General features: G+C 40.1%; 1 protein-coding gene across 3 annotated transcripts in view; it reads left to right on the top strand.

Moving 5' to 3' along the window:
* PCSK5 (proprotein convertase subtilisin/kexin type 5) overlaps window positions 1-26,352 on the top strand; it is a 517,126-nt gene that overhangs the window by 217,862 nt on the left and 272,912 nt on the right. For all 3 annotated transcript variants that reach the window (XM_070375753.1, XM_070375751.1, XM_005892979.2), the window contains exons 8-9: window positions 1,367-1,579; window positions 14,819-14,919. In XM_070375753.1, the coding sequence (XP_070231854.1) occupies window positions 1,367-1,579; window positions 14,819-14,919 (314 nt within the window). The remainder of the gene's footprint in view (window positions 1-1,366; window positions 1,580-14,818; window positions 14,920-26,352) is intronic.

Here is a 26,352-nt window from a genome sequence, read left to right as displayed (position 1 = left end):
ATGCCAAGTTTTGTAAGAAAAACCAAAAACTTCTTGGATCTGGTTGAAGAAGATATCCACAAGCAAATATGTTTGGAAATTACAAGTCATGCCACCCTTTTAGGGCTTTGCAATGAATGGTCACTCACCTAAAGACTATGAAGTTCTGCAAAAAGGAAACCTGTTTAATTTGCTTAATTCAGTTTCCCAAAGATATTTGATCTTGAAATTCTTATATTTCTGGTAACATCTATTAGCATCCTTCATAATTAATGTCCCTGCCATACATAGAGGAGACACAGCTCTAGAATGAAAGACATTGTCCCAAATTCTGCCCTTTATTGACAGTGTGATCTCAGAGTAAATACGTTACATTACTTCTGTACACCTCGCATTGCTAATATATCAAATGAGGGTACATAATAGCACCCACTTCATGTGGATGTAGATTTATAGGAATATCATATGACTATAAAATGTGACTAATAATATGCCACCTCTGAGGTCTGGCTGTCTGGGTTCAAATTTTGTCCTACCATTTACTGGCTTGTGACCTTAACATTATTTCTGTATCTCAATTCTTTATCTCGATGAGGGGGACAAACTTTGTACCATTCTCACAGTCACTGGAGGAATTCAGTCCAATTCATGTAAAATATTTAGAATGGTGCCTGGCCCACGGTAGGTATCTAGCAAATGTTAGCCCTTATTATTGTCATTGTTGGTGCTCTTGTTACTTCTAGGACTGTATCAGGTAAAGGGGATTATTTTTGTTTCTTTTTGTTTAGTTGGGATATAGTTGACATTAGTTTTAAGTATTCAACATTATTGATTCAATATTTGCATACAGTTGTGAAGTGATCAGCACAGTGAGTCTGGTTGACATCCATCACCATACATAGTTGCAGTATTTTTCTTTGTGATAAGAAATTTTAAGATATACTTTCTTAGCAACTTTCAAATGTGCAATATAATAGTATTAACTATAGTCATCAGGCTGTACATTGCATTTGGATTATTTTCATTAAAAGCAAGCCCTCTAACCTCAGAAAGCAGCTCAGATCCAGCATATTATTAATAGAGCATCATGTGCTGTGCTCAGTCATTTCAGTTATGTCCAACAGTTTGCAGCCTATGGACTGTAGCCAGCCAGGCTCTTCTGTCCATAGGATTCTTCAGGAAAAAATACTGGAGTGCCCACCCAGGGGATCTTCCTGACCCAGGAATTGAACCCATATCTCTGACGTCGCCTGTATTGCAGGCAGGTTCTTTATCCACTGAGCCACCTGGGAAGTATCATACCCCTCCTGCAAATGCTTGATTCTGCTGTGTTGATATTGATCTTGTCTTCATGCGGAATCTGTGACCTATTTCTGTTTGTGCGCAGGGGCGGAGAGGCCTCGGCTCGGTTTTTGTCTGGGCGTCAGGAAATGGTGGAAGGAGCAAAGACCACTGCTCCTGTGATGGCTACACCAACAGCATCTATACTATCTCCATCAGCAGCACAGCTGAAAGTGGAAAGAAGCCTTGGTACCTGGAAGAGTGTTCATCTACACTGGCCACAACCTACAGCAGTGGAGAGTCCTATGATAAGAAAATAGTATGTACCATTTGCTTCTCTGGCATGATTGGTTTATTTATCTTGAAACACAAAGGGAGAATGCATACATTTATATGCACAAGTAATATATGGAAATAGAATGTTAAATTAGCTAATTACTTCCCTGGTGGCTCAGACGGTAAAGAGTCTGCCTGCAATGTAGGAGACCCAGGTTCAATCCCTGGGTAAGGAAGACCCCCTGGAGAAGGAAATGGCAGCCCACTCCAGTATTCTTGCCTAGAAAATCCCATGGATGGAGGAGCCTGGCGGGCTATAGTACATGGGGTCTCAAAGAGTCAGATTCGACTGAGCAACTTCACTTTCACTTTCTTTCAACACAAGTATTTGTAAATGCAACCATTCTGTTACCAAGTCATTGAAAAGCCTTTCTGGGTCATTTACAATCCAGCATTGAATGTGGCCTTAGACATGATTAAGCCTCAGTTTTCTCAAAGACAAATGAGTGGACCACATTCACCCTGTGAGTTAGTGGTAGAGAAGAGACTGGGTGGAATTCTCAGCCCAGTTCCCTATTACTCTGTCCCCATACTGTCTTTGAATTTCAGTTTCAGATCTTTGGTTTCAAAGTAGATACAACGAATTCAGTGTGACCTAAACCTATATCAAAAGTGTTTCTCTAACACCAGCACAAAGTTTGCCTGAACAAAAAGCACAGTAATCCTGTGTGATCTGCTTACCAAGATGCCCTCCTTATTATGCAGATGGTAAAATAGTTAAGAGTTCATGTTTGCAGAACCAGCCTGCTTAGGTTTCATTGACTGTTGAACCGTTTGCTAGCTGGTACCTTTGGACAAATTACTTAATTTTTCTGTCTCAACATCCTTAACTGTCAAATGGGGACATTTGATAATATGTAGTTCACAAGGTTTATTTCAGTGATTATGAGGAAGTAGACAAAAAGTGCTTTGTACACTGATCCATTGGTGCTCAAGAAAGATCTGACTTTGGGGATGTCCCCACTCAGTATAGCCGACTCTGAATTTCAGACACCTTTGCACTGTCTTCTTTTCCCGATCATGATTTTGCAAAATGTCTCAGGATTTGTCTTCTAAAGTGAAGCTGAGCTGCTATGTCTGAATCTTTTTAGCATTTAGCCAATACCCTGCTTTTAGATCCCAGGATTCATATAGGTTTGAGTCACTCTGTGATGCTCCCTCTTGCTTTATACAGTGCTAGAAATAGAGGTGATAGGCTACTATGTCTACATGTAATTCTTCATCCATATCCATTTGGTTCCTCTTGATTCCTGATTATTATAGGCTTCATATTTGATTTCTCAGCTACCTTTGCCTATCCTCTTATTTTATTTATTTGTTTGGTTGAGTTGGGTCTTATTTGTGGCATGAAGGGTCTTCATTGCATCATACAGGATCTTTCCTTGTGGCACATGGACTCTTTAGTTGTGGCACACAGGCTCAGTAGTTGTGGCACACGGGTTCACTAGTTGTGGCACACGGGCTCACCAGTTGTGGCACACAGACTTAGTTTCCCTGTGGCATATGGGATCTCAGTTCCCCAATCAGGGATCAAGCCCACGTCCCCTACATTACAAGGTGGGTTCTTAACCATGGGACAACCAGGGAGTCCCCTTTTACTATCTGCTTTAGTTACATTTTCAGATTGATTTAAATAAAAGCTGCCTAAAAATATGGATATAATACATTCTTTCTCTAATACCTTCATAACAACTGGATTAAACATATTCATATAAATTCCCCTGAAAGTACTTCCATCATTCATCAATAAACATATTCCACATTACTTTGTATATGAAAGGAGAAAATACCGAGATGACAAGTTTTGAAATATCATGGCTTTTTTCATGGGAAATGATGCTCTATGATATTTTACCTTCATAATGGAAATGCTTTCATCTAGGAATATTTCTTTGGCTTCCAAATTTGCTTATCTTTCAGAACTCATTGGAGAAGGCAATGGCACCCCACTCCAGTACTCTTGCCTGGAAAATCCCATGGATGGAGGAGCCTGGTGGGCTGCAGTCCATGGGGTCGCTAAGAGTCGGACATGACTGAGCAACTTCCCTTTCACTTTTCACTTTCATGCATTGGAGAAGGAAATGGCAACCCACTCCAGTGTTCTTGCCTGGAGAATCCCAGGGACGGGGGAGCCTGGTGGGCTGCCGTCTATGGGGTCGCACAGAGTCGGACACGACTGAAGTGACTTAGCAGCAGCAGCAGCAGCAGAACTCGTGGTCAAGGCCCACTAATACTGAGTGGCATCTATCAGTTCTGCATCATGGAAATCCTGATGAAACTCTCTGGAATAAGAATTTTCTTCTCAAACTTCCAGAGTCTGAATGCATCTTAAGGTATCTCACCATTGCCTCAAAGTAAACATGCCTATCTAGTGCTATTATTTCCTGTGAGATGGTTGTGAGAAAGGTGTTTTTAAGTTCCATAAATACCTTCCTTTAGAGAAGCTTATAGTCCAGTGGGCAAAATATCCAGGAAGAAGGAAGGGTTGCCTGGATCCAGGTGGAAGAGCACAGTGCAGATAGAGGGACCTCGGAATCACTGCCCAGAGATCTACTGCTTACACTCGACCTCCTAGGGCCTTTCATCCATGTCTCCTGTGATTGTGTGGCAGCTGCTATGTCCCCGATTGACTGGGTGGTCATTTAGGATTCTCCCACGGATGGACAAATCAATCATTCTGTGATGAAAAATAGGGCTTGAGAGAAAAAATGGACACCATGAAATAATGTCAATATCCTTGATTCGGTCATATTTCACTTTTCCCTAGTTGCTACTGATATCAAGACCTTTACTGAGTCACTCAATGTATAAAGTTATCTATGTAACTTTTACTTGGCTCTACCTTCTGTTTAACCTCTCCCATTCTCATGGCAGCCATTTGTTAGTAATTCTTCTGTAACCAATTCTCAGAATCTCTTATTTTGCCTGAATCTTCAAATTACCCTTCCTTGGACAGGAGTGCTGTAGCTGTTTCAAATTATAATCTCTAGCTGCAGACAGACCACTCAGTGGCTAAGTAACTTTCCTGGAATCTTGGTTTCCTTATCTGTAAAATGGAGGTAAAGCCAGTACCAACCTCATGGATTTTCATGAAGATAACAAGATACTGAGCATAAGATATTTGCATAGCTCCTATGGCAGCAAGCCACCTAGTAAGTGGCTGGTATCCTTGTTCCGTAAGTCAGGGTAGCTTTCTGCATCATGGGAACTGAGGCTGGTCATTATTCCAGATGTTGTTAATGGAGGTGCTTCATTTTTCCGATCTGTAGAACCATGATCTGCTCCATCCACCCCGTAAAGAAAGGCGCTTTGAAGGTGAACAATGTTGACTAACAGTTTGAACATGAGTTGGCGGCAGCATCAGCCTTTGGGGGTCCAGCTGCCCCTTTCCCTTCTAGATGTCAGAATGACAGATAATCCAGCTCTGCACTTGGGGCCTGTTCTCCACCGGGCTTTGAAAAAGCTGCCTCTGGTCCCTCAGAGATGCCTGCATCCTGTTAGTGGCATCTGTGATTGAGTGTTACAGGAACAGTGTCTCCCTTTGTTCTGGGGCTCCCCTCCCCAGGCCATCCATTTCCTTTTGTAATTTGTACCTTCTCGAGAAGAGCACAGTTGTCATTCTTCATTCATAGAGCACCTTTGTGAGTTTAACTGAGGCAGCCGCTGAGGATCCAGGAGAGAGGAAAGGTCTCACTGCTTCTGGGAAAGCACTTTTGTTAAATAAATTTTACTTGTCTTTTTAATGGTGTTCAAGCAGGAGAACCTTGCCCCGAGTTTCAGAATGTAGCCCAGTCTCCATCCCTCGTTTTCCTGCCGTCACTATCGATACAGTTGTGGACCTTAGTATTCCACTCATGCTTTAATAGATTGAGATCAGTGTTGGCCTTGAACCTTACTACAGCAAGCGAAGCATTCAGAGTGTCAAGATTACTATGATAAGAAGCTCCCCTATAAGCTAAATAGAAATCAGTGGAAATGACTGGCTATTATGAAATAATGTTTTTCTTAATAACACCATATCCATTTTATTCCATGCTGGGCATGTAGTACTTTTATAATTATATTGACATGTTGTAAATGTAACATTTTTTGCCCTTGTAATGTATACCTGGCAGCGTGCTGTGCACATTCAATGTACCATCTCTTTGTATCCTCAGAACCCTATGCAGGAAATCAGGTATTGTACCCATTTTACTGATGAGGAAAGTAAGAATTAAAAGAAACACAGCTAGTAAGTAGTAGAGTCTGAATTCCAACCAAATTTGGGTTGAACCCCCAGCCCACCTTGTGACCAACGTGCTGTCTTGTCCAGTCCAAGGATGTCCAGCATGGGGCTGTATGAAGGAATGGCGTTTTTCTTGCCTGTTTGAGGTTCATTCACAGTGATCCAAAAAATGAAAACGTTTGTGGAATATATAGGCATCCATTGTTTTGTACTCCTTGGCCCAGTATTTTTTTTAATATAGGAGGTAATCTTAATTTTTAAGTATAGTACATTTACTTTCATTTATATTCTTGGCAACAGTATATTCAAGTTTTATACACTCTGAATACAATGAACAATTTGTTCCTTTGTCCTTTATATCAGCGTTGTCCAGTAGAACTTTCTGCTGTAATGGAAAGGTTCTCCACTTGTGCTGCCAAACTGGTAGTCACCAGACATATGTTATTGTGAAATGTGGCCAGTCCAATGGAGGAACTTTAATTTTAATTTGTTATGTTTTAACTGATTTAAAATTAAATATCCACATGGGACTAGTGGTAATTACATCAAGCAGCATATTTTTATTTTTATGGCTCACTAATTTTGAATTTCATGCCTTTGACCTCTTCTTAATTGCCTCAGACAATCAGTCCTCTTGCAAAACACCTAAGCCCTTTGCCAGTCTGAGTTGCTAATTCCTATGGCCTGGCATTGAGCTCTCCAAAGTTACCATGCCTTTTGTGTGATTTCAAACCAGGACCCTCTTCTGTGAGACATGACATCTGGCAGGAATACTGTTTCTCCAGAAACCACTTTTTTTATGCCTCTTCTCAAATTTTTCTTCAGGAGGACTGTTCCTCCTCACCATCCCTTGAAAGAATGGTGTGACCCTCCCCTACACTCTCCTCTTTTATCCTGTTCAATTTTCTTTCTAGTGTCCTTAGAGCTACTTAATGTGATGTTACACATTTGCTTATTGACTATCCATTTTCCATACTAGACTGGAAACCACTTGAGGTTGAAGAGTTTATTTTGTACCTTCCCAGAACCTGAGCTCCATAAATGTTGAGGCATAACTGACTCTCAGACATTGGAAAAGGTAGAAGCATCACAGGGGGTTCATATTGCGACAGGAGACAGGTGGGTATTCTCTCTCTTTCAGAGAATCTCCTTCTACTGGTAGAAAGGTTGGTGAAAGGCAAAGGGTATTTGACAATATATTTCACATAGGAAATTGCCTGCAGGAATCCTGCTACATAAAACTGTACATCCAACCGTTCTTAGTGTCAAGGAGCATTAAAGGTCCTGTCTTTATGTAACCCTTCACTACCTCCTGAATTTCTCCCAAGTTCTGTGTTAGAGATAAAGCTTTCCTCTTCCTCCAGTCATTCCATCATTAAATTATCTGCTTCTTTTGGAACTAGTTCAGCCTTTTACCTTTTTTTTTCTCTAGTAATTTATCACAGTGTTTGGAATATGGAGGCCATTGTATTCCTTCTTAGAGGGGTTTTGTGAGCCAAGGTTTAGAGAATGTATGCTCTGCTCAGCCCTCTTCTGATGTCATTTTATTCATTTGTGTTCATGTCAGACTTGCTGCCTGGGGTATCTCAGGGTTGGCCTGAAAGACCAATTCCACGTGGAGGAATTATCTTATTGCTTTTAATATTCCTAAGCAGCTACACATTTCCTTTTTGCAGAAAGTACCCTCTCTCACTACCCAATTATTTATTCAGAAGCAGTCATGACTATCATCTTTCTGTTTCTCCTTTTGATTTGGGAAATGTCATGATTTTTCATGAGTCAAAGCTAGCAAATCCAGATGTGTTTAGTTTGTATGGACATTTGATCCATATTCTCTCAAGAATGTTAAATAGAAGGGGGGGGAATTTATTCCTGAAAAGTTCTAATTTTGATTGTGGCCTGAGGGAGAATGGAGATATCCACCTGCTGACAGGGAAGGAGCCCTAGGGTGGTTCCCCTGAGATTGCCGGTGATAGTCTGAAACTGCCGCCTTTGCTCGGATTGGTGACTACACTCCATAGCTCAACTTTTTATTTTGCTGCCATTTCAGAATTTAATACTTCACCCCTTACTAGCTCTTTAGTGACTGCATGTCCTTGGGCTCATGAGTCTTTCTGAGCCTCCATTTCCTTAGTTAATAAATAGTATATCTCCCTTGTAGAGTTCTTGAGGGAATCAAAGGTAATTTTATATACACCGATGTGTGCATACACCTACACACCTGTTGTTCATTGCCCTCAGTCTCTGCACTTGCTGTGTGAGTCATTTTCAAAGCAGTGGATCTAGTGTTAGCAGTGCATCTAGTAAGAGGAAGGGTCTGCTTTAGCCCCAGAATTGTATATATACACATACACACATAATTTTTGTAGGCTGCTTATAAGTTTATATGAGTCTTATTTAGAAATCGATAAAAAAAATAACCTTGAAGTCTTTCCTAACAAGTGGGAGAGTTTAAAATATAGAACAAAATGAGTGTAAAGTAGCTTGACACTAGTAATTCAACGTAGCCAATACTGCACCTTTGCTCTGTACTCAGCACTGAACTGAACATTATAGAGATGCAAAAAAAAAAAAAAAAAAAGATATAAGATGGCATCCTTCTTTAGTGATAGCAATCTCACATATATAAGCAAAACCTTACATTTGCACTCTACCGTTACAGATTCTCATTGCAGCATGGGAGTGGAATTTTGTGTGGCCTTGTCAGTCATGAATGAATTCTACACCAGTCTTTGTGACTTCAGTGAACACAGAAAGCTTTTAGCTGGTCTTCAGTTCCTTTTTATTTTGCTGGCTTAATAAATCAGCATCTCCTATTTTATTCATTAGCACATTTAAGACTTTGTTTCTGTCCTCGGAGCACATTTCTAATCTAAATCCAAATCGACACCAGAAATAAATTCAACCTAACAGACAGAATCATTTCATGTTTTAAAAATATCTCTTCAGCTGTTCTTTTAACAGATATGAGACAATATGGCACCTTCAAAATAAAACAGATCACAGGGTCTCAGGGAGATAGAAACTCTTAACTGTAGGGTTGCTATAAAGACTTGTCATTTATAGCCAGACTCAGTCTGAACTGAGATTCCCTGGAGAATTACATCAACAGGCTAGAATAAAAGATCCAATCAGCCCAAGTAATGAAATGTGAAATATTAGGAAATAAGAGCTTAGGATGAGAAAAAGGGATGGTTCTTCTCAGAGGGAGCCTGACTCAACCTGAACAATACCCACCCCTTCTCACCAGATCAGGACAACATCCCTAACTTTGCAGACTCCAAAAGCCATCTGCTACCCATCCTGGGACAGGCTGAAAATCTAATTTGCTGATCAAGACAGCTTTGATCTGGCATGGGGCCCGGTGTCATCTCCTGTTTCCTTCACTCTGATGGACAGAAATGATATTTTCTTGAGCAACATGAGAAGTTCTGTGGAGAAAAATTCTGTTTCTCATTTGGGTAGTGAATTTAGGGAATTTGGAGCATGCAAGATGCGCCAGCGGGACCAAAACCAAATTCTGAGACACTCTCTGAAATGGAATCGAAACTTAAAGTGCTTTGTTGTTCCGTTTTCACGTATCAAATCTCTGAACTCCCAGCCCCATGATGTGGGCTGACCCTTGAATGCAGCTTCTCCTTTAAATTACACTGTCAGAACTTGTATGTATGCATTGTGATTAATGGGGTTACCCCATGTGGTTCCAGTTTGGGCAACATCGTTTTTCTTCAAGATTGCTTCTTGGTGGTCTTTGCCTTTTCCTTCTAAAGATGGACATAAAAATATCCTGATACTGTGGCTTCTCTTAATGATGAAAACCCTGCCTTAGATCTTTCTGGTAATTTACACCTAAATATCTCCACCACTGACAGTAACTTCCTCTTGAAATGACCCAGCTGGAATTTTCACTTAAAGCAAGATGAGAAGGGAGTGAGGATGTTTTTGTTTCTTTTTTCTTCATTCCTTTTAACCTCCCTTCTTTCCATCACCTTCCTGTTCTAATCCCTTAACACCGCTACTCACTGCTCAAGTTTCATTTAGTGAAATTGATTGGGAGAAAAATATAAAAGCACGACAATGATGTTGTCGAATTCTACAAACCTATATTAATAGCATTTAACAGTAAATTGGTGTTTATATATAAAGGTACTGAGTAGCTTTTTATTTACATACATATCGTGTATGTCTGTGCCTGCTGACTCTATTTTGGATGGGGTATTTGGCAAATCCAACATTATAAAACTTTTATTGTTCACGTTTGAGATTGGCTGGAGGTGGTTATTTATTAGATTCAAAAACACTACATACACACACTTGGAGTGTTTATTCTGGATTCATTTCTGTGCATTGAAAGCGGTGCATTCTGGTGCAGCTGAAGAATAAGCAAAGTGAGCCAAGTGGGAAAACATCATGAAAAATCTTGAATTCAGGCACAAGTCATTGAAAAAAAATAGAACTTGGCAAAGGAATGTGGCCATGAGGGTGAGGTAAAATGAGAAGAATGCAGGCAAGGCCATCTCTCAACAGCAGTGTATCTAGAGACCTGGAAAAAGGCTGTGCCTGTGGTGTTTATGCACTGACTTAAGGACCAGGCCTTTGGAAAATAAGGCTGCAGATTCACCCATATATTCGAATGAGATAGAAATCACTTTTGGATAGTCCATCTGTCACACTTCTGGGTATATATCCAAAAGAATTGAAAACAGGATCTGGAAGAGACATTTACACACCCATGTTTATTGCAGCATTATTCACAGTAAGCAAGAGGTGGAAGCAACACATCCATTCATCTGTCATTTGCCCATTGACAGATAACTCAGTAAAGAAAATATACTATATAACACAATGGAGTAATACAGTGGAATATTATACAGCCTAAAAAGAAGGAAATCCTGCCATAGTCTACAACATGGATAAGCCTTGAGGACATTATTCTAAGTGAAATAAGCTAGTCACACACACGCACTTACACAAAAAATGCTGGGTAATTCCACTGACATGAGGTACCCAGAGCAGTGACAGGCATAGAAGCAGACAGTAGAATGGTGGTTGCCAGGGAGAGGGGTGGGGAGTTGATTAATGGGTAGAAGTTCAGTCCTGCAAGATGAAAATGTCACAGGGCTCTAGAATTGCACAACAGTGTGCATGTTAGCAATACTGTAGTGTATGTTCTTAAAAATTATTAAAACAGTAAATCTGTGGGGTTTTTTTACCCACACCCCCCACAAAAAAAAAATACCTTTTTAAAGTCAACAATTGAATATCTCGGAAGTTTCTTTTTTAATTTTTAAACATTTTATTATTGGCATATCATAGCTTTAAGGGCTTCCCAGGTGGTTCAGTGGTAAAGAATCCTCCTGACAATGCAGGAGACGCGGGTTCGATCCCTGGGTTAGTAAGATCCCCTGGAAAAGAAAATGGCAACCCACTCTAGTACTCTTTCCTGGAAAATCTCATAGACAGAGGAGCCTGAAGGGCTACAGTCCGTGGGGTCTCAAATAAGTCAGATGTAACTTGGAACTAAACAAATGACAACACAGGTGCTTTATAATGTTGTGTTGGTTTTTGCTGTACAGCAAAGTGAATCAGCTGTAAGTAACATATAACCCCTCCCTCTTCAGCCTCCCTCCCACCCTACCCCCAAACCACCCTCCTAGGTCATCACAGCACTGGACTGAGCTTCCTGTGCTATGCAGCAGCTTTCCACTAGCTATCTATTTTACACGTTAGTGTATATATTTTAATGCTTCTCTCCCAATTCATCCCACCCTCCTCTTCCCACATCATGTCCCCATATCCCTTCTCTACATCACATTTCTTTTCTTGCCCTGCAAACAGGTTCATCTGTACCATGTTGCTAGATTTCATGTCTATACTTTCAGTTCAGTCACTCGGTCGTGTCTGACTCTTTGTGACCCCATGGACTGCAGCACGCCAGGCTTCCCTATCCATCACCAACTCCTGGAGCTTGCTCAAACTCATGTCCATTGAGTCGGTGATTCCATCCAACCATCCAGCATCAGGGTCTTTCTAAATAAGTCAGTTCATTGCATCAGGTGGCCAAAGTATTGGAGCTTCAGCTTCAGCATCTGTCCTTCCAATGCATATTCAGGATTGATTTCCTTTAGGACTGACTGATTTGATCTCCTTGTAGTCCAAGAGACTCTCAAGAGTCTTCTCCAACACCATAGTTCAAAAGCATCAATTCTTCAGCACTCAGCTTACCTTATAGTCCAACTCTCACATCCATATATTATGCATTATGCATAATGTATACAGTATTTTTAATGTGTATGCATTAGTATATAGTATTTTTTTCTCTTTTTGACTTACTTCACTGTTATGACAGACTTTATTAGGTCCATCCACATCACTACAAATGACCCAATTTCATTCATTTTTGTGACTAAGTAGTATTCTATTGCATACATATACCACATCTTCTTGACCCATTCACCTGTCGATGAACATTTAGGTTCTTCTGTGTCCTGGCTATTGTAAATAGCTCTGCAGTGAACATTGGTGTACATGTGTCTCTTTGAATTGTGACTTTCTCAGAGTATATACCAAGTAGTGGGATTGCTGACTTATATGGTAGTTCTAGTTTTAGATTTTTAAGGAACCTTCATATTCTCATAGTAGCAGCATCAATTTACCTTCCCACCAACAGTGCAAGAGGGTTTCTTAATGGAGAAACAGGTAGGGCTCTTTTTACCCAGATATCTCTTGAACATCCACAGTGTGGAGGCTCCATGGATGGCCGGCTAATCAAATCTGTGAATCTAGAAACAACTCTCGCTGCTTGCCAAACACACTGTCAGCCTCTTGCCCAGCAATCAGTTAGTCCAGAGAAGAGTACAAGACTCTTCTCTACTGCCACCATATCTATGTAGTTATCTATATTTTTGTTCTTTCTCCTACTTCTTTTGTATCAGCACCTCTCTAGGATGGGTAAGCTGGTAACATTGTGTGTGTGCGTTCTAACTCACTTCAGTCGTGTCCAACTCTGTGTGACTCTATGGACTGTAGCCCACCAGGCTTCTCTGTCCATGGAATTCTCCAGGCAAGAAAACTGGAGTGGGTTGCCATTTCCTCCTCCAGGGTATCTTCCTGACCCAGGGATTGAACCTGTGTCTCTTAAGTCTCCTGTGTTGCCAGGCGGGTTCTTTACCACTATCGCCACCTTGGAAGCCCCAGCTGGTAATATTAGAGGTGTCAAAAGGCATTAGGAACAGACAATGAGCGCTGATGGTGTTGTGTGAAATGAAATCACCAAGATGTCCATCTCGTTTTATAACTGATAATTAGAGAGTCCCTTCAGACATCCTCACCCGACACCAAGGAAACTTTTAGGGGAGGATTCATTTCTAAGCAGTTATGCATTCGTTTCTTTTGGTGATGATCAAATTTCTTTCCGAATCAGCTTATCTGCATACTTCTCTTGAAGGATGCACCTTAGAAAAGCAGGGCTTTGTTTTCGCCGCCTCTGTCTCCCTGCACCTTTCTGCTGATCTTTCACCTGTTTTCCTTTCTTCTTAATTTTTCTTATAATTTTATTTGTTTGTTTATGGCTGTGCTGGGTCTTTATTCTGCGTGGGCTTTCCTCTAGTTGCAGTGAGCAGGGCTATCTCTAGTTTGAGCGCCCAGGCTTCTCATTATGGTGGCTTCTCTTGTTGGGGAGCACAGGCTCTCAGGTGCATGGGCTTCGGCCGTTGTGACAGAAGGACTCAGTAGTTGCGGCTCCCGGGCTCTAGAGCACAGGCTTAGTTTCTCTGCAGCATGTGGGATCTTCCCAGATCGGGGATGGAACCCATGTCTCCTGCATTGGCAGGCACATTCTTTACCACTGAGCCACCAGATATGTCCTCACTTCAGTTTTCTTATCTGTAAAATATGGGCAATGTGCTTATCTTGATGCCTGAGAAAGCTTTACCAGTGTCCTTCAATAGCTGCGATGTGAGTCCTACTAAGTTCATCTCATAAGCCTTATACCTTCCCAACAGGAGGGCTGTTAGTCCCAAGGAGGGAGCGCAAAAATGGATTCTTATCAGGGAGGAAGGATTTTTAAATCTTAGCTGTTATAATGGTTTGCAAAATCTTTTACCCTGATGCTTCCTTTCGCTGGTTATGAAGAATCTGCATTTTATTTTTCTTCCTTCAGGAAATGATCATGAAACACAGGTTGAGAAATCCTGCCCTTGCTGATGGGCATGTTATTCAACCACAGCTAAAGTGAACTGGCTTCAAACCAAGAGGAGACAATGATCTGATTCTTACATTTTGGTTTTCAAAAAAATGGAAAGTGGCTAATCTCCTCTAGTGTTCAAGCATGTACTTAGGGCTGTTAATTTCACATCAATTATACTGGCTTCAACCTTGTTTTCAGTGTTTGTGTTAAATGTGTCAGGATTTAAATCTTGGTTCATCCGAGTCACATTTCTGTGTATCCTAAAAATCAGTCTGTAAGCAAATGTTCCTTCTAAAACAGAACAAATCTTTTGCTTGCACCTGCAGCTTTTCCAAAGTGATAGTTCTAGGAGGGCAAGAACAAGACCCTGTACTTTTATTCCTTACGCTGATCATGCTTAACTCAGTGTCTGGTGATTGGCTCAACATGTTTGATTATTTAAAATGTTGGAGTAATAAAAGTACATTGATATTAGCTAGAGCTGGGACCAGAGTGAGGCAAGTGAGGTGGCTAGGTGTAGATTTTAAGGATAAACTTGCACAACCTGTGTGTTTCTGGCCAAAGGCTCACCTTAGTCTTGACCCCAGTTGTAACACAAGTGGAATCCAATTTCCAGACCCTTCCCTTTGCAAAGTTGATTTACACAGGCAATTCTCTGGAAGTGATACGGTCACAGGAGCACAGGAACCAGGAATTTAAAACAACTATTTTAACACCCCTCCATTCCAGTTTTATGAGTACATTTCTTTCTACTTGCATGTGACTCACATTGACTCCAGAGCCCTAAATTTTCCACTTTTGTCTTCTAGATCACTACGGACCTGAGGCAGCGTTGTACGGACAACCACACAGGGACATCAGCCTCAGCCCCCATGGCTGCAGGCATCATCGCACTGGCCCTGGAAGCCAAGTAAGCCTTTACCTCCATTTGTCTCCACTGGTGACAGCCCCTCAGCTCAAGGACACTTTATCCCTTCGTTAGTATATAATCCCTAGCACAAGCCAGGATATAATCTTCACAATTCCACCTTTAAAACTTCAAAGAATAGGGCTTAACAAACGGTTCCCCTATATTAAGGGAAAAGGCAACTTTTGGGGTTATCTTCTTAAAAAATCAAACAGTGTAATTACTTTATTGTGGAGTCATAGTATAAGCTTGCCAGTTGGCTGCAACACTCTTCTTGCCTTGTTGAGGTTTTTATTCTAGTCTGGGAATGTTCTGTGAGTCTCAGAACACTTAGGTCTGCCTACTTCTGGGCCCTTTCCCTGCAGGTCAGCAATGCAGCTCAGATTCCATGACAATAGAATCATCACAGACTCACTCTGGAGAATAACGTATGTCAAGGGTCATATGATGGGAGCCCAGGAAGAAAGGCAACCCGCTTACCATAAAGCCCTGTTTAATGTAGTCAAATCTGGTGTTTCAAAGACCCCTTTGAAAGGCCCCCCCTCAGGTTATTTTAGGTTCTTGGATTAAATTTGTATGGTGGTAGTTTTCGTCTCTTCTTTCTCTAAGCACCAATAGTTTAGTTTGTCTTAACTCTTTGAAAAGCCAGTAGAGATCGACACTTTCTTATCCTCAATTTCAAAAGCCAAAATGCCCCCCAAACTGACAGTTGTTTTTGCAGATCTGACACCAAAACTCATTTGATGGCAAAGCTTGCCCTAAACTAATTTGAGGCTATTTACAGTTTTTCTTTATTGTGAAAATTCATACATTTCCCTGCAGAAACGTTAATGTATTTGATTACGAAGTGCTGGCTTGGACCTCACTGGAAGTTTTGGGTACTACATGCTAAGGACACCATACCTGAAAAAATCTTGAATTCCAAACACCTCTGGTCCAAGAATTTTGTAGAAGGGATTGTGAACCTGCACACTGAGGCCATCATACAAGAGGGTCATGACAAAAAAGAACTGAAGTAATGACGTTAAGTGTTTTTCCAAAAATAGCTTTGCACCACTGCCCTAGGGAGGACTGGAAAGATTCTTTCATCTAAATCTGATGTAGAACAATAGCAGGTGACAGGAAAAGAATATAAGAATCATGACGAGACTTGGGCATTAATAAGAACAGTACAGTTTCATTCTCAGTATGCAGATGACTTCCCAACATTTACAGCTGATTCTTTGTAAGGCAGTTGGGCCTCAATGTAATGTGGATTCAGTCAATTGCTAAGTCATGTGTAATTCCTTGGACTGAGACAGGCAGAAGAACACAGACTCGGGGGATGGTGCTCTATTAGCACATTTGAGCTGCTGTGACAAAATACCATAAGCTGAGTAGCTTATGAACAACACTTATTTCTCACAGCTCGAGAAGCTGGAACAGCCAAGCTCAAGGTGCCAGCAGATGCAGTGTCTGGCATGGACCCACTTCCCATTTGGCCTTACGTGGTAGAAGGAGAGGGCAAGGGAGATCTCTGACATCTCTTATAAGAGCACTGGTCCCATTCAAGAGGGCTCCTACATTGTCACCTGATCGCCTCCCAAAGGCCCCACCTCCTAATCCTATCACATTAGGTGTTAGGTGTCAACATATGGCTTTTGAGGGAACACAGATATTCAGACCACAGCAGGTACCATATCTTTAGGTGGCCTCCTGCCCCTTAGCATTGACATTGAATGTTTGGGTTTTTTGGACAGTGTTAGCTAAGTGTTAAATCATCTCAACGTATTATATCTTTTAAAGTGTTTAAAGTTTAGCAAGGAACTGGCACTTATCCTATTCTCACTTTATAACCTTTCTCTGGACTGTTGTGACAGCACATTAAGTGTATATGTTTCTAATTTGGTAACTAAATTGGCTTTTGAAGAATATATCATCTTCATTCTGAAATCTGGGTTGTTTCTCTGGAATATTTTTCTGTCCACAAAATACTGAAAGAAAATCAGGAATCCTTCCTGCATCTCCCTGTTCCCCTATACCCCCACCAAAAAGAGATAAATAATCTCAAACGTGGCAACCAAGTACTATAACTATGGCTATACAACCACATGCTACTTAGTTACTTAAAATATTACTATAACACTAATATTTTCAGCAATAATTCCTTTAACCGCTATTCAAGCTCAAATGAAAAATCCTTAATTTTATGCCTCAAAACAACACACTCAGTTGGATAAAGTTGCTTTGGGTCCAGGGAACACACTGGAAAGCTGCCTGTTTTCTTTTCCCTTGCATTTTGAGCAAATTTTGAGTATTTTTTTAAGATTGATTTTTGCCAAAACTGTGATAGGTGGAAGTTAAGTTCGTAAAATACAGCTTAGGTAGAAAATCCACTATATTTTAAGGTTTTTAATGGTCTAGTCCAATGATTTGGCCACGGTATATAGTAGACACCCTGATCATATGAGAAAGAATAAATCTTTCCATACATCTCCATCAGTTTGTTCTACAGGCCAATCTCTGCTTGTAAGTGAAGCTGAACGTTAGGGGAAAGAGGTCTGAGTACCTAAAGAGTGGGTCAAACATGGATAAACTAGCTTCAATAAGCAATAGGCCTCCCACAGGAGAAAAAGGATCTGAAGCTAAGAAATTGTAGTGAGGAACTCAGGTAACAGTGTACCGTGGTTGCAGTTCTAAAGCTAAGTTTAACCCTGGCAAGTGTACGTCACCCAATCACTCAGCCTCTACCACCAGTACTTCTTAGCAACACTTCAACACTGGTAATATTTTGAGATTCAGCCTTTACTATCACACGTTGAAGAGCCTGATAGTAGTTCCCCCTTATCCATGTTCCAAGACCCACAGTAGATGCCTTTAACTACAGATAGTACCAAGTCCTATAGTACTATGTTTTTCCCATAAGTACATACCTGTAACAAAGTTTAATTTATAGATTAGGCACAGTAAGAAGTGAACAACAATAAGTGAAAATAGAACAATTATAATAAAACACTGTACTAACAGTTATATGAGTGTGGTCTCTTTCAAAGTATCTTTTGGAACCGTAGAACTGTACTTACTTTTCTTGTGATGCTGTGAGATGATGAAATGCTTCCATGATGAGAGGAAGTGAAGTGAATGGCATAGACATTGTGATGTAGTGTTAGGTTACTGTTGCCCTTCTGATGGTGCATAAGAAGGAGGGTCATCCTTGGGTGATCTGGATCATCACGCCATGGTTGGGGATCCCAGGAGAGACGGAGCTGGACTGTATGAAATTTCATCACACTACTCAGAATGGTGTGCAATTTAAACTTATAAATTCTTTCTGAAATTTTCCACTTAATATTTTTGGACCAGGCTTGATGGGTAATTGAAACCACAGAAAGAGAAAACAATGATTGGGGTGGGGAGGTGGACCACTATACTCCCTTATAAAAGGAGGGAAGAGAGAGACCCAGAGCTGGGCAGAATTCTGGCCCAGAACTCTGGCCAACACTTCGGATACACACCGCCTGCTCAGGTCTGATGAGTCCCTGAATGAGGCTGAGTGTTCTGGTGAAAAACTGCAGTCATTGACTGCCAGTCCCCATTCAGCTGCATGTCTTAGCTCTTCCTGTCCGACGAGGAGAAATGCGTCATCTCTCACAGTGTCACTAGTTTCGAGTAGTATTCACTTGGGGAAAACTCTCACCTCCCAGCTTCCTTACAGCCTGCTTCCTTTACATCCGCAAGTGCTTGCCTGCATCAGCAGATTTGCCTGGATCAGTAGGATTATGGCTCTTACTCTGGATGCTACTCCAACCATTGACCCCTTTGCCTTCTGAGTCTTCTTGTTGCCCTAAGGTTGGAGCTTTTCTGAAAAATATTCTTGGGAAATTAAGGGAAGAGAAAATAAATATAAGACATAGAGACAAATAAGTTAAAAGTGTTCTGATCTCTTATCTGAATGCAAAAAAAAAGTTTGATCATTAACTCTGCTGTAATAGGATTTGTAGGCCATCCTTATCCTATAGGGTTTGTAAGAACATGTGTTGCAACAGTCTCCACTGTAACACACTGCTGGACACTGGTAAGAGTGCACCATTCCCCAGACTGAAAGGATTCTCAGATCCTCCAAAAAGCTGCCTCCCTTCCTTTTTTGCTCTGAGTCTGATCCTCTTTAAGCTCTACAGCCACCTCTGACAGTCTGATCATAACTTTACCTCTCTAATTACTAGGCAACTTCCCCCTGTTCCCAAGGATGCTCCCTGGGTGAAAGAAGCTCTAAATATTTTCCCTTCTAAAAATTATGAGCAATTTCAGAAGAAGAGAAATCACTGGTATCTTAAAGGAGAGAAAACTGTTTCTGTGTTGGGGTACCCTCATCACATATGTATTGATTCAGAGACTTACAATATTTCTCTAATTTGGATTTTGTGCATTGGGGAGTAGTTTTCTGTTTTTTTTTTTTTTTTTTCCGAGTGAATAGGGAATATGTAATCAGTGACTACAAATAAATTATCATTTGGGTCATCGCTACTTAAAACGATGTCTTTTTAAATAGTATAACTGAAAACATTTAAGTAAAATGTGTCCTGGAAGCAGGTTTCTTTATTTTTTATTGAAGTGTAGTTGATTTACAATTTTCTGTTAATTGCTGCTGTACAACAAAGTGGCTCAGTTTTATATATATATACATATGTATATACACACATTATTTTTGAAATATTATTTTCCATTATGGTTAATCATAGGATGCTGAACATAGTTGTTCTCTGTGCTGTACAGTAGGACCTTGTTTATCCACTCCATGTACAATGATTTAGGTTGGCTAACCCCAACCTCCCACTCATGCCTCCCCCACACCCCTCCACCTTGGCGACCACTAGTCTTTTCTCTGACTGTTGAATCTGTCTCTGTTTCATGGATAAGTTCCTTTGTGCCATGTTTTAGATTCCGCATGTAAGTGATATCATATGGTACTTGTCTTTCTCTTTCTGACTTGCTTCACTTAAGAATAATAATCTAGTTGTGTCAATGTCACTGCAAATGACTTTATTTCGTTCTTCTTTGTGACTGAGTAGTATTTCATTGTATATGTGTGTATACCACCTCTTCCTGATCCACTTATCTGTTAATGAATATTTAAGTTGTTTACATGTCTTAACTGTTGTGCATAGTGCTGCTCTGAACATAAAGGTATGTGTATCTTTTTGGTTTAGAGTTTTGTTTGGATATATGCCCAGGACTGAGATTGCTGGATCATATGGGCATTCTGTTTTTAGTTTTCTGAGGAACCTGGGAGCAGGTTTCTTAAATGAAGAAAGTAGTGAAACATGACTAATAGTTTTGAGTGAACAACCTAGAAAAACATCAAGTCACATTTGTAAGGTGCTTTGTATCTCAGTGCTAGTATATATTACCAGTATTCCAGACAAGTAGAAAGAAAAACTATGTTGCTAGCAAATGATGTTTTATATAAAATGGTTTATAAAATAGAGTTGAAATAACTGATATTCATAAAAACATAGTGTTCACAATCATAAACTCTGTTTTACTGAAAGTTTTCCTGCCTTGAGTCTGCAACTATTAGCAGAGGAAAGCCATTTTCGTAGAATGTTTTATATGTTAAATTATCAGCATTAGCTCAAGAAATTCAAAATATAAGTTCACCAAAGAAACCTTTTTGCCTTGAATTGCAAGTGGTCTCTCATTGGAAATTTGAATAATATGAACTTGGCAAACTAGAAATGTTGCACAGTGAATGGTAAATAAAAGGGACAGAGTTGGGTAGAAACATCTGAAATTATTTAGGACTGATACAAGGAATCTGCCATGAATTCTTGTTTTAAGTGACCTAAAGCCTTTTCCTCAGATTTCATATCTCAGGGACCAGAGGGAGAGTGCCCTTTGAGAACATATAATATATCTAGATCTAAATAAATAAATTGGGGTGGTACCTACTATTCTGTTCTACTCTGTATTCTATAATATGTTTTCCATTCTATACATATATCCAATATCTGCATGTATGTATTCTGTGTATACTAAAAATAGACCCGGTACATTGAATGTTAGCTCTCCTTGGTATCTGCTAATTCACTTCTTTCCTGTCTGACTTTTTGTGACCCTATGGATCATAGCTTGCCAGGCTCCTCTGTCCATGGGATTCTCCAGGCAAGAATACTGGAGTGGGTTGCTATGCCTTCCTCCAGAGGATCTTCGCAATCCAGGGTCTCTTATGTCTCCTGCATTGGCAGGCGGGTTCTTCACTACTAGAATCGCCTGGGAAGCTTGCTGCCCTTGGTATGCCACATATATGCATGCATACATACACACACATTCCTAGGTAGGCTCAGCTACTTTCTTTGTCTTATCTGTCTGTTCTCTCTTATTTAAATTGTCCTATGACCGTTGGTTTACAGAATATACCATATAGATATATCTAGAACAAGATAGTAGAATGTATATAGGAAGAATATACTTATCGATAACTTAGACAATTTCTATTCTTGTACAGAAGATGTTTTTGTATATATTAGCTTCCAACAAGGCTTAAATTCTTTGAGAGTAAAGATTGTGCCTTACAGTCTTTATTAATATATATGTAATCAATATCTATTGTATTTTAAGAATAATTTTTTAAAGCATCATGATAGGAGCTAAGTGAATTAGGCAGGGCATAATATAAATATTTGTAAAATATGTCATTTGTTTTCAGAGGATCTTTTAATCTCATTAGGGGTGCAAATGGACACTAACATTCATGTCTGAACAGTTTAAGAAAGTCATTGAAGTAGTTTTGGTGGAAGGGTGGTGGAGGGTGCAGGATTTGGATGAAAATCTATACCAGACTTGATCCAAATTGGAACCTTTGTGTCGTGACACCTTAAGTACAATGTTTTAAACAAGGTCAATTCTAAATAAACATTAAATATCCATGTATTTCAACCTTCTTGTTTTTTGTACAAAGGAAATGAAGTTAACGGAATTGCTCAATTTCATATATTTTTACTTTTCAGTTTCTCTCCTTGATACTGCCTAGCAACTTCTCCCATGCACTGTTCCAGTTCATCCTACCCAGTTTATTTATGATTCTTTACAACTGCGCTTAATCTGGGTAAAATAAAGGCATGATGTTATGCCCTCTTTTAGCTTCTAAAAGAAGTTCCTTTAGCTTAGATCTTCGGTGAAAGGGATAATGTGAGACATAGAAAGATCTACACGCAAAGAATTAAAGACGTGTTGGGCCACAGGATGATTCACACCATATGCTGTTGGTTTCAAAATACTATCCCCAACATTCTTTTCTTAGGTAATTAAACCTACCATCTGCATGTCTTATGAGCCCCAAATGTCCATCTGTATAAATTGTATGCAGTTCCCATTTATCAGCCACTTCTTGTCTGTTTTACCTTTCACTGTAATCTCTCCCTTACTCATGTATACTTCCAATGCAGGAAAAATATGGGCCACTGCCAAAAAAATTTGAAATGCAATTATTTTGAGAAGTTAATACATAAGACAATTGAAAGGGAGTCTGGAGTTTTTAACAAACAAGTTAAAGTAACTCATTGAGGGGTTCAAAGTTCTCAAACCAACCGTCTTGAAGGGAGACCACATAGGAAGTATGTGATGGGCATAAACATTTCTAAATATTGGAGTGAGCATCTTAGGCCTGATACCTTGTAAACTGTTCTTATCTTCTTTGTTTTGTTTTAATTAGAACCACATTTCAGGATAAAATGTTCCATTAACAATTCTCCCAAGGGCCACATTCAGCTATATGAAATGCTGCAGTGGGTGGAGAGCATGAATGCATTTGGTTATTGAGGTAAAATAACAGTGGATATACCAGTTCTTTCCTTTTAGGAGGGTTTTATTTATTTCAACGAGAACTTAGCACATGCACAGATAGTGAGTATACAGGCCTGTATGCCCAGGATCTGTGTAATTACAGGGTAAAGAAGGAGGTATTACACATGCCCTTCCTTTCACATACTCTTAATGTTTCTCATGTAGTGTTGTAGTTCTGGCATAGAACTGAGCTGAGATTTCTGGCATGAATGGCTGGGCTATATTCTGCAACAAGGGGACAGAAAATGAAAACGTAGTCAAGGAGGAGGGCTGAAAAAAAGGGGTTTGTGAGGTAAAAACAGCACATATTTCCATATGAGGCTGAGCAGACAGAAAAGGGATGTACTGCCCTGGGTTGTTCCCTATAGTGAAATAATTGTAACCAGACCCACAGAGCAGTTACCACGGGCCTTCTGCCAGGACTGTGCTTGAAAATAGCTTTGTTATGTCTACACACACACAGACAATACACTGTCCTCTAGCACTTTTCAAGTTCAAATATTGTAGAGCCAATTTTCATTGAACTCAACTTTGTAGCTTAACTGATGGTCAGTGGTTTAAAACAATGGACCTTTCAAAGTTATCCTTTACTGCTAGAAAGGTCCTGGTCATTAGGCTTAGTCACCTTGTATTCTCTTGAGATTTAGCCAGTGTTTTCCATCTCCTTCCTAAGATAAGGAAACTAAAAAACTTGATGGATGATTGAGTTGCTCAGAGACTCAACTGAGAACAGAGAAGCTCTCAGGTTATTATTATTCACTGAAAGTATGTTGCTCTTAATACTGTAATAATAAAGATTATTTCTTATAATAAAGGTTATTTCTTAATAATAGTTCTCAGTCTTGTTGCAATCCCCAGAGTTTTTCATATATAGCTGATCAAATGTCATTTGCAAGTGTCATATATAAAAATGTCTCAAGTTCTAAATATTCAAATTCTGATTTAACATAAGCAGTAATGCTGAAAGATCGGGGGTGGGAAAGGTCTTTACAGTGTCCTCTGGGATTTGACTGGTTTGATAGCACTGATACCATTATCTGTGATATGCGATCCTCTCCACCACCTTGACAGAAAACTGTCTGAAAGGACACTATATCTGAGAATTCTATAAGTAATGACACCACTCTGAAAAAATACACGTTAAGAAGTTTCTCCCAGTTTAAGTCCACACAAAAAAGAGGAGGTATAGAAGAAAGGAGTTCGGAAGGAAATTTCTCATTTTTCTTATCTCTGAAAGTTGTATAAAGGGACAGTGGGTATTGGTAACTCTACACAAGGACATCACCAGATGGCTAACACCAAAAGCAGATTGATATGTTCTTTGCAGCCAAAGACAGAGAAGCTCTGTACAGTCAGCAAAAACAAGACCAGGAGCTGACTGTGGCTCAGACCATGAACTCCTTATTGCCAAATTCAGACTTAAATTGAAGAAAGTAGGGAAAACCACTAGACCATTCAGGTATGACCTAAATCAAATCCCTTATGATTATACAGTGGAAGTGAGAAATAGATATAAGGGACTAGATCTGATAGAGTGCCTGATGAACTATGGATGGAGGTTCATGACATTGTACAGGAGACAGGGATCAAGATCATCCCCAAGAAAAAGAAATGCCAAAAAGCAAAATGGCTGTCTGAGAAGGCCTTATAAATAGCTGTGAAAAGAAGAGAAGTGAACAGTAAAGGAGAAAGGAAAGATATACCATTTGAATGCAGAGTTCCAAAGAATAGCAAGGAGAGAGAAGAAAGCCTTCCTCAGCTATCAATGCAAAAAAATAAAGGAAAACAATAGAATGGGAAAGACTAGAGATCTCTAAGAAAATTAGAGATACCAGAGGAACTTTTCATGCAAAAGATGAGCACAATAAAGGATAGAAATGATATGGACCTAAGAGAAGCAGAAGATATTAAGACGAGGTGGCAAGAATACACAGAACTGTTCAAAATTGATCTTCATGATCCAGATAATCATGATGGTGTGATCACTCACCTAGAGCCAGACATGCTGGAATGTGAAGTCAAGTGGGCCTTAGAAAGCATCACTATGAACAAAGCTAGTGGAGGTGATGGAATTCCAGTGAGCTATTTCAAATCCAGAAAGATGATGCTGTGAAAGTGCTGCACTCAATATGCCAGCAAATCTGGAAAACTCAGCAGTGGCCACAGGACTGGAAAAGGTCAGTTTTCATTCCAATCCCAAAGAAAGGCAATGCCAAAGAATGCTCAAACTACCGCACAATTGCACTCATCTCACATGCTAGTAAAGTAATGCTCAAAATTCTCCAAGCCAGGCTTCAGCAATACATGAACTGTGAACTTCCAGATGTTCAAGCTGGTTTTAGAAAAGGCAGAGGAACCAGAGATCAAGTTGCCAACATCTGCTGGATCATGGAAAAAGCAAGAGAGTTCCAGAAAAACATCTATTTCTGCTTTTTTGACTATGCCAAAGCCTTTGTCTGTGTGGATCACAATCAACTGTGGAAAATTCTGAAAGAGATGGGAATACCAAACCACCTGACCTGCCTCCTGAGATATCTGTATGCAGGTCAGGAAGCAACAGTTAGAACTGGATATGGAACAACAGACTTTTCCAAATAGGAAAAGGAGTACATCAAGGCTGTATATTATCACCCTGCTTATTTAACTTATATGCAGACTATATCATGAGAAACACTGGGCTGGATGAAGCACAAGCTTCAAGATTGCCAGGAGAAATATCAATAACTTCAGATATGCAGATGACACCACGCTTATGGCAGAAAGTGAAGAACTAAAAAGCCTCTTGATGAAAGTGAAAAAGGAGAGTGAAAAAGTTGGCTTAAAGCTCAACATTCAGAAAACTAAACATGTCATCCAGTCCCATCACTTCGTGGGAAATAGATGGGGAAACAGTAGAAACAGTGTCAGACTTTATTTTGTGGGGCTCCAAAATCACTGCAGATGGTGACTGCAGCCATGAAATTAAAAGACGCTTACTCCTTGGAAGGAAAGTTATGACCAACCAAGACAGCATATTCAAAAGCAGAGACATTACTTTGTCAACAAAGGTCCGTCTAGTCAAAGCTATGGTTTTTCCAGTAGTCATGTATGGATGTGAGAGTAGGACTATAGAGAAAGCTGAGCGCTGAGGAATTAATGCTTTTAACTGTGGTGTTGGAGATTCTCGAGAGTCCCTTGGACTGCAAGGAGATCAGTCCTGGGTGTTCATTGGAAGGACTGATGTTGAAGCTGAAACTCCAACACTTTGGCCACCTGATTCGAAGAGCTGACTCATTTGAAAAGACCTTGATACTGGGAAGGATTGAAGGCGGGAGGAGAATGGGACGACAGAGGATGAGATGGTTGGATGGCATCACCGACTTAATGGACATGAGTCCAAGTAAACTCCGGGAGTTGGTGCTGGATAACTCCTGGCATGCTGCTGTCCATGGGGTTGCAAAGAGTTGGACATGACTAAGCGGCTGAACTGAACTGAACATAGACCTTAGATGGAATCATTCATCCATTCATTCATTCAGCAAACATGTATTAATGGTCTGCTAGTTATCCGTTCCTATGCTAGGTGTTGTGAATTGATTGGTAGATTGACAGAGGTGGAACATTCATCCTATTTGG

This window comes from Bos mutus, chromosome 8, assembly GCF_027580195.1.
Source record: "Bos mutus isolate GX-2022 chromosome 8, NWIPB_WYAK_1.1, whole genome shotgun sequence".
NCBI classification, from domain to species: Eukaryota; Metazoa; Chordata; class Mammalia; order Artiodactyla; family Bovidae; genus Bos; species Bos mutus.
Note: the sequence above shows the minus strand (reverse complement) of the source record. Positions and strands in the feature narration are given on the sequence as shown.